Source organism: Xenopus tropicalis, chromosome 3 (genome assembly GCF_000004195.4).
Source record: "Xenopus tropicalis strain Nigerian chromosome 3, UCB_Xtro_10.0, whole genome shotgun sequence".
NCBI lineage: Eukaryota > Metazoa > Chordata > Amphibia > Anura > Pipidae > Xenopus > Xenopus tropicalis.
The window spans coordinates 99,162,077-99,171,994 of NC_030679.2; the positions used below are offsets into that span (position 1 = coordinate 99,162,077).

Below are 9,918 nucleotides of genomic sequence, written 5' to 3' on the forward strand. Positions count from 1 at the left end.
AAATTATAAAGTGATGGATACTAGGCCATTGCTCAGAAGCATTTGATCAACTTTAATAAGAATAATTGTGCGGTGTTGCTTTGGTATTTCACAAAGCACGTTGCAACAACTAACCCACATCTTCATTTCCTGACGATGCCAGCAAGTTACATAGAACTTTACAATAAGTGATACTAAATAGGGGTTACAGAATACAGATTGCTTATCAGTGTGAGGTACCTCAAGCAGAGCTTGTTATTGCTACTTAGCTAATCTAACAGTTGTGGCTGTAATGCCATCCCCAAGAGTAAACTCAACTCCTCACAGGAAAAAAAACACCCGCTTGTTTTAGTTTAACCCATTTATGGTAATACAACGTAATAATGACAATACATCTAAAATGTCTGCTATCATTATTTGTAATAAGATCAAAAACATGTTTTCCTTTTACTATATGTGCCCTTTATCCTGAGAACAGACGAGCACATTACATACAATAGGTTTCAATCCATAGCAATACAGAAATAAAGAACTTGCTCTTAAACCAAATTGGCAGAACAAGTGCGCGCTGTATAAGTGCGAATGCGCACAATCCCCCCCAATATGGAGCGTCTAGTACAGCAGGCCCGCCCGGAACCACTCAGGGCGCGAAGGCGCATTTTATCCTCCGCTGTGAGGCCACTAATAAACACGATTTCACAGTTATTCGTCCCGATACCGAGTTAACGGCACATAACCAAAGCAACAATAAATGTAGAACTATAACGCTCTGTTGTGCAGGTTTCATCACAATACGAAAAATCTAGATAAGCGAGGCCTGTCTGAGCAAAGCGACTGCATGAGCGAAAATGGCCCATAGTATATACCTGTTTTAGCCGAGACATGAGAACGTTCTTCACTCCGGACACATCGAGGCCCCTACGTTTTAGCTCAGTTTTGAGATCAATAACACGCAGGTCAGCCAATTTTTTCCGCTCAGTCGTGGTGTCCGAGGAAGCCATGTTAGGTGGCGAGCTTTCCACAGCAAGATGCCGCCGAGTCACGTGACGCATAGCGCTCAGTCAGCCCGAGCCGGATGTTAATACCACGTGGGGCACAAGACCCACCCACCCTGGGAAAGCTACAGTCAGCGCTAGCCTGTCATTTATATGCTAGGAGTCAGAGGAACGCTTTCACTAGTTTAGTATTGGTGTAACAGTACGCCATTCTTCATGGAAATAGGCTGCAACAGAGTTTAACTAATGCAAAGCTACTTTTGACTTTGTATAATTGCTTCACATATTCTGTCGTCAGGTACAGCAGAAGTATTGAATTAAAAAATGTTATGTACGTGACACACTGTTTCTCTTTGAGCTACAGTTCATAGTAACTTTTTAGGTTTTTGTGTTTTGTAAGGTTTATTTATTGCGACTGTAGTATATAGGGAGCTTAGAATTGCATTATTTCCATGACAGTATAAAGATTGAGGGCATACAACTGTTTTTATAAAGGTCATGGAATTCAAAATGTACATTATTTTTCATAATACACAACGATTTGTGTAACACAACATAATTAAAGTAGAAGTAAAGGTTAAAACACCATGTACCCCTACTACGCTTACATGGTAACCCTGTAGCCTAATGAAAAATTTTCAGCCAGCACAACAAGTATGGTGCAAGCGGGGCTTAGCCCCTGCGTGTTTATTCAAGACAGCAACGTTTCGGGGGCATACCCCTTCATCAGGCATACAGACTCATCAGTGCACATGATTAAATAGTCACAGCATTAGCATACATAATTGTTTGATTGATATATTAACCATTAAAACACTCTTAAAAACGTTTTACAAAGTGTGCGATACATAATTCTTAGGAACCATTGATAAAATGTGTAATACATAGTTCACGATACTTCCCAATATTCCTTGTAGCCTAGCCAGTGCACCTATTACATAAATATCACACCGCCCAGGTTATTTTTTGGAGAACAATGTGCCAATGTGTTGCAGCCAATTACTCGATTAACCTCAGCACCCAGTTGAGTGGGCTCATGCATGCACAACATATAGAACAAAACAAAAATACTATAGTGTACATGTGCCTGCCCAGTGGGTAGCCCAACTAGCTTCAAGAAAGTACTCCAGACTTGTGCAATTTTTATAGAATATGCACCCTAGCCCAGGGCCACAAGGTTAGCAAATGCAAATAACAAATGGGATGGGGCCTAACACAGGGGCATATTTATATTTAGACACCCAAAGGTCTGTGCCTAAGGAAGCAGCTTTAGGGGGGCTGGCCCTCATATGCCAGAGCTGGGGGGGGTTGCTGAAATTATTTTTCAATACTCAGAAGTGACGCCATGCACATGCACAAAATCCCAGCTGAAGCTGAAAAATTTTACCTGCGCATATGCATCAAATGACATCACCGAAAGCATACTGTGCATGAGCACCCAGCATTCACTGCAGGACTTGGGAAGAATTCAGGAAAATGCTGCTGGGGGACTGGAGATCGAGGGAGAGCCACCATAATCAGGTAACTCCCGTAAAAAAAGGGGGGGGGGAGACAACTCTGCATTACTTATATTTTTATTTATTTACCCAGAGTTTATCTGCTAACTATGGTGTTACCTACTAAATAGCCAGAACAAATTGGTGACCCTGTATGAACAACATTATACAAATACATGTCCTTAACTTATATGTAAATGTTAGGGGTGTATTTCTATTATGGCACCCGAGGGCCAGTGCTTATTTTTTTAGTGTAAAAAAATGCTCTCAACCTCCGCAGCAGATTTCCCAAGGAAATCAGGTGACTGAGCTGAGGGGGGTAGGGGAAAGTGATGCCACACATATGCTGCGTGTGACGTCACTTCTGTGATGACAGCACCAGACCTAAATACGCTCCTGAGTTTTCCAGTGTTTTGCTGTGTGTTCTCCAAAAACTGGATATTCACTTAAAATAGACAGTTTTGAGCAGCCTACAATCTTAGCAGTAGTGACAAGCAAATTTTTTCGCCAGGCATAGATTTGCAGCAAATTTCCGCATTTCGCCATTGACAATTTGTTTTGCGAAACTTCTGTGAAAATTTGCCATGGAAAAATTGGGTGCGTGTCAAAATGGGCGTGGTTGCGGCAAAAAACAGCGGGATTGCGAAAAAAAAAGTACAGGCCACAAAAAAAAGATACGGGTGACAAAAAAAAATCGCAAAACAGATGCGTTTCGCAAATTTTAAACGGGACAGATTTGCTCATCACTACTTAGCAGCTATCTGAAGAATTTCAACAGGCAAAATATCCAAATCTCACACTGTATTATAGCCCTCTTGGACCTCTCAAGTCTATGATTAATACTTCTCTGCCCTTTTCAGCTTTGGTATAAAACTAGTTGAGAAAAGAGCCACACATTTAGCCCATAACTAGTAGTCACTCATCTGTTTTTTTTTTGTCAATGAGAGCCAACTAAACATTGTAACATAGTACTTAGGGTTTTATTAGAGGCACACATCCACCAAGTACTTGTTTAGTTTATCCAGAGCAAGATTGTCCACCAGAATTGTGGAGATGCACCCCCTACAGAAAAATTACAGCCTCGTGGCTCCTGTGTCTATCCAAAGTCTCCACAGACATTTGTGTTTGACAATATTTTGGAAATTTGTGTTTTTTTAAGAAAAAAAAAAGAGGCATCCAAACCTTTTTTGAAAATATTGTGTCTGCTATTTAATATCCTCAGAACTTCATCCCACAAACTGAAAAATAAATACATTTTCCACAGCTGTAGATGAATCCTCTTCTTTTTTTAAGCACATGGGATACCACTGTACCATCTGGTAGCATCTATTATTGAAAAGGCCTGCAGAGACCTTTGGAGAACCTGTTGCATCAGGCATAAGTATTTTTCCCCAAGGGAGATTCAAAATACCAAAGCAGTGCAAACTGAAGGCTTCATGCAAGTGCCTCCCTCACAAAGAGAAAAATATTTTTAAATTTCAATAATTGATATATTTTTATGTAAGCATTCAGTAAATCATGTTGGTAAAATGGCTTATACACAAACAGCCCTATTTATCCACAGAATGTGCCTAGCCTTCTAGCAGTTTTTTTTCAGGAGCAATGTAATTGGTGATAAACCCTATGGGCTTTCTGCTCTCCCAAGTAAAAATGGCCATACATGTCAAGATTTTTAAAAGATATTTTTGTTATTGTAGGACCAAGCTTATCCAGTGAAATGATCATGACCGTTTCATGCGATATTGTCTAGTTGAAGCTAGAAAAACTACTTGCTTTGTCCTGCAAACAATTGGACAATGGACAAATGTAGTTGTTAATGACGGAAAAAATTTTGTCTGATCAATTTTCTGACCAATATCATATGAAAGATCACTAGATTAAGATGTTCGGTGCACACTAACGTTACGATAATTTGACGGTTTTGTTGCACTAAAATTGGTTGAGTAGAGAAAAATCATTACGTTTATGTCAAGCTCAAGATGCCTTGCCATACAGCTCACACCAAAGATCTCCAAAGGTGGTCACGTATCTTCAGTCCCTGTCATAACAAGACTCTGCAGTTACAATGCTGTAGCCAAACAAACTTGCTTAATTTGACTTATGAATTCAGTCTCTAAGAAGCAGCACAGATTTTCTCTGCTTTTTTTCTGCTTTCTTCTTACTCTTCACTTATATTTTACTCGCCATTCAAGATATTGCCAAGCACTTCAAAAGCAAAATCAACTTTGTTGCTCAGCAACATCCTTCTAGATGTCTACCTCCCTCTTTTAAGGGGTTGTTCACCTTTACATTAACATTTAGTATGTTATAGAATGTCCTATTCTTAGCAACTTTTCAATTGACCATCATTTTTTATTTTTGTTTTTTAATTTACTTTCCACTTCTGACTCTTTCCATTTTTAAAATAGGGGTCCAAAAAACTATTGCTCTGTAAGGCTACAATTTAGTGTTACTTTTATAGCTTATCTTTTTATTCAGACCCTCTTCTATTTATTTTCTAAGCTAAATTAAAAAAAAAAACCACATTAATGAAGACAAATTTCCAAGAATACCGCTGTCTATATCATTGATTTAAGTTCATTTAAGTGTGAACTATCCCTATAAGTTCTTCTTTGTGCCTTCTCACTGAAGATTTTTTCTGAAGCCTGAGTACCCACCTTTTCAATCCTATTCCTTCTACAATTCCATCTCGTGTTTATTCAAAGTGCATTTCCTTAATAAAAATGGTTTAGTGCCTTGCAACTTTCACATCTGCCAGTGTTGCTTTTCTGTTTTTCTCTAATTAAAGCTCTAACCCATCTATTTAGTCTTTCACTTTTAACTGGAATTATCTCCTCCCAATGAAAATAGCATTAATCACGTCTATACTAAAAAAAAAAAAAATTTTTTCTTGAACTCTACAATTTTGGTAACCTTCATCTCATCTCATGTCCCCTTTTTCTCTTGAGTCGTTAGTATATAATCATCGGACCTGAGTTCTTGATTCTCATGGCTTACCTGACTACCTAGAAACTGCTTTTCATTCACAACAATCTACAAGAACTGCTCTAAGAAAACTTACCAATGATCTATTCTCTCTGCAAAAACCAGGCTCTCTGCAAATTTAGCCAGGCTTAGGGGCACATTTACTAATCCACGAATCCGAATCACGAATGGGAAAAAATCGTATTGGAAACGAAAATTTCGTAAGATCGCAAATATCACGAAAATGCTTCCGAAAAAATCGTATTAGTCACGATAATATCGAATTGGCGATCCGAAAGTCACGAAATTTTCGTACCGAACAATTGTAAACAGCGGTAAAACCTTTCCAATTTTTTCGTGCAAACATCCCAAAAATTTGTGCGCCGTACGAAAAAGTCGTGCGCCGTATGAAAAAGTCATGCGGACGCCCCAAAAAATCGGCGAAAATACGCTCGGAGCGTTCGCATGAACGCTCGTGCGTTCGTGTTTTTGTAAATGTGCCCCTTAGTCTCACCAAATAGATCTACTGCTATGTATTCATATACTGTATATTCTAAATTCTCTAATGTGAATATTTTATTGGTAGCCTCTTCAAACAAATTTATTTTGCAGATTAAGGTTTAGATTTGGTTTGGTATTTCAGCTTTTGTAGAAGAAAACAGTATTCAGGTTGATCCAAAAATTATGAATCATTAATTTAAAACACAGAATACCCATAACAACCAAGAAATCTCTACTATATTTAATTACTATTACCCCTTTTCCCCCAGGTCCAGGATCTTGGAGTTACTTTAAATTTGCCCTTTCCATCTCCTCTCCATGATGCAATATGGTAGATTATAAGCCATAACATACTGACTCCTGATTTTGCCCAACCCCATACCTTGTGTCTCACATCTCCTTCTCTTTTTAAATACTAAGTGCCTTTTGTTAGTTCCCGTTTCAGTCATTATTCTATGTAATCAGTATTTATAAATGGTATTAAAAAAAACCCTCCAAAAAGGATTTGCATGTGCAATTTCCTACATTTGCTCTATAAGACCACATGTGGCTATTTTTTTCTGTAAAAATGTCTTCACCTCCTGAGGGAATTACACAGTAATCACCACAGTTATGGAAGTGCACAATATATGTATGTACTGTATATATACCTTTATTTAGAAAGTGCTTCATGAATATTCAGTGCTGTACAAATTTGCAGAGTAAAGAAGATCACACGGGGAAGATAAGCATAGTAATGAATTGTAAATAAGTAACAAGTATAATAATAAATAAAAAATAAAAGCTTACAAACTAAGCCAGTGGCTAACATACAGGCAAAAATTAAAGGGAAAAAGTGTGGGCACTGGCCCTTAAATGAGAACTAATAAATATAGCTAGAAATAAAATATTTTATATACTAAACTTATTGAACCAGCCTAAAGGTTCAACATCTCTACAGTAATAATGACCCAGGCCTTCAACAGTAAGAAATCCAGATACGGCTTGGGACTCCTCCAGTTACATGGGAGTAGGAGAAACAATTACCTGAAAGCAGTTCTAATGTGTAGCACTGGCTTCTTCTGACAGCTTAGATTCAGGCACAATGCACTGAGATGGCTGCCTACACACCAATATTACAGCTAAAAAATGCATTTGTTGGTGCAAGAATTAAATTTTAAATGGTTGAGTGAATTATTTGCTATGTAAACAGTGTAATTTAGAAATAAAAGTATTCTATAAAAATCATGACAGGCTCCCTTTATATCTGTTAGTCTTAGTAACACTCACATACTCAGTGTGCTCTAGGCAGCTGCTGAAAAGCTAAGCTTAGAGCATACTGTATGTGTCAAACTCAAGGCCCACGAGATAATTATATATTATTGGTTGTGATTAACACGCCAAGAAGAAGTGGTCTGAATAGGGATACGTACAATCAGGAAGCGCTGCAGTAGTGATTCCGCTCCAAGTAAGTTCCCAGCCGGGACTTTAGTTTCATATTGTGTAGCACCCCTGAGGGCTCTATGCGCACGAGCAAAGTAGCGACAGAGAGCGTTTTGCACTATTGCACTTTGGATGATCATACCTTCTTTCTAGTAGTCTCCTCTCACCCAGACACTATTAATATACTTGAGTCTAATATCATTAAGAGATCCATATAACTATGGGCAGTGGTGTATTTATATATATTACATATTATTGCTGAAAAGCACAAAGTTTTAAAAGTTTAGTTTTAGGGGCAGATTTACTAATCCACGAATCCGATTCCCGAAAGGGAAAAAATCGTATTGGAAACGAAAATATTGCGACTTTTTCGTTGCTGTCACGATTTTTCGTATTTGTCGCTACTTTTTTGTTGCCGTCACGACTTTATCGTATTTTGCGCAACTTTTTCGTCGCTGTCGCGATTTTTTCGTCTTGAGCGATAGTAAATGCCGGAAAAACCAATCCGAATTTTTCTCGACGGTGACGAAAAAGTCGCGGAAAATATACGAAAAAATTGCAGGATATACGAAAAAGTCGCAATGGCGACAAAAAAGTCGCAATAATACCGATCATTACGAAAAACCGCATTCAGACGCCTTCGGGCCGTTCGTGGTTTAGTAAATCTGCCCCTTAGTGCATACCCCCCAACTGTCCCGCTTTTCGCGGGACAGTCCCGCTTTTTATGGCGTGTCCCGCTGTCCCGGATAGTTCCATGAATGTCCCGCATTGTGGGACATTCATGGAACTATCCTGCACAGCGGGATGCGCTTGCTGTAGCCGGATGTTCTTGCTTCGTCGGCTGCTTCGTTATGCCTCTCCTTGTGCAGCGCGACATGCCCTTTTATAAGGTTGCGACTGTGGGTGTGACGTCATTACGCACAGGCGCAACCTTATAAAAGGGACTGTCGCGCTGCACAAGGAGAGGCATAACGAAGCCACAGAAGAAGGCGGAGCTCCTATGGGAGGTACTGTGATAGGGGGACACTGTGTATAGGGGGCTACTGTGATAGGGGGACACTGTGTATAGGGGGCTACTGTGATTGGGGGCTACTGTGATAGGGGGACACTGTGTATAGGGGGCTACTGTGATAGGGGGCTACTGTGATAGGGGGACACTGTGTATTGGGGGGCACTGTGTATTGGGGGGCTACTGTGTATAGGGGCACTGTGTATGGGGGGCTACTGTGTATGGGGCGGGCTGCTGTGTATGGGGTGGGCTACTGTGTATGGGGGGCTATTGTGTATGGGGGGCTACTGTGTATGGGGGTTACTGTGTATGGGCGGGCTACTGTGTATGGGGGGGCTGCTTTGTATGGGGGGGCTGCTGTGTATATGGGGCTACTGTGTATGGGGGTTACTGTGTATGGGGGGGCTACTGTGTATGGGCGGGCTGCTGTGTATGGGGGGGCTGCTGTGTATGGGGGGGCTACTGTGTATGGGGGGGCTACTGTGTATGGGGCGGGCTACTGTGTATGGGGCGGGCTACTGTGTATGGGGGGGCTACTGTGTATGGGGCGGGCTACTGTGTATGGGGCGGGCTACTGTGTATGGGGGGGAAAAACTGGTACTTAGTTATAACTCACTTATAACTGACTGCCTTCTCTCTATATTTGTATTTTAATGTAGGAGTTGCTGTATTGTTTTCCTTAGGTCGTTCAGTATGAGGGTATAGCACATTTGCGTCTGCTCCCGCCATTTGATCTATATAAAAGGGGTATTTTTTTAAAAATGGGGTGTGGTAATTGGGGCGTGACCACAAAAGGGGGCGTGGTCAAAAAAATTTGCCGCGCTGCGCGCGCCAAATCTTTTTGTCCCTCTTTTCATTTTTCAAATGTTGGGAGGTATGCCTTAGTGTGTTCATTAAATGTTTATCCTGTTCGGCCCGTCACCTAAAGTGTGTTTTGGATTTTGGCCCCCTGTGCAATTGAGTTTGACACCCCTGGCTTAGAGGGTCTTCACAAATTCTCAAGCAGAAAATGATGTTTGCCTGTCATTGAGGGTGATGCTACTGTTCTCATGCAGATTACACCGGCTTCAGAACATCCTTGCACTAATCTGTATTATTTACTCATCAACCTTATACTGTTACATTTATATCTTATATATACCGTATGCTGTGGGTGGGTCCCTGAAGTGACAGAAGCACAGAGCATGTGACCTGAGTCAGCAGAAAAGATGGGGCATTGATATTCCCTACTAATTGGCTGCAGTTGTCTTGGGCTGGTGCATAAGCTTAAAATATAATTTACAACATTTCTGCACTACTTAAGTTAAGCTTTAGTTGTCCTTTAAGTGCCAGGACTAGATATGTTCTATTGGTCCAACAGTACAAGTGTCATACCTGAGGTAAAGCTTACTATGGCTTACAAGCTTAAAAGATGTAATGCAAGGGTTCATAAACTAAAAGTCTGACTTTTAGGGGAACGCCTAAAAGTAAATTAGAGTTGCATTTGGGAAAAATATATATATACTCTTAGAAATATATCAGCGAGAGCTGACACCATCTCCTAGTGGTAAAT

At 40.3% G+C, this 9,918-nt stretch overlaps 1 protein-coding gene across 4 annotated transcripts in view; it reads right to left on the bottom strand.

The window, feature by feature from the left end:
- Positions 1-2,205, bottom strand: part of sltm (SAFB-like, transcription modulator) — a 39,782-nt gene extending 37,577 nt beyond the window's left edge. For 3 of the 4 annotated variants that reach the window (XM_012969975.2, XM_012969974.2, XM_012969973.2), the window contains exon 1: positions 846-2,205. In XM_012969975.2, coding sequence (XP_012825429.1) covers positions 846-1,031 — 186 coding nt within the window. In that variant the 5' untranslated portion in view covers positions 1,032-2,205. The remainder of the gene's footprint in view (positions 1-845) is intronic. The other variant, NM_001102836.2, reaches the window with a different exon arrangement.
- Positions 2,206-9,918: the final 7,713 nt, after the last annotated feature.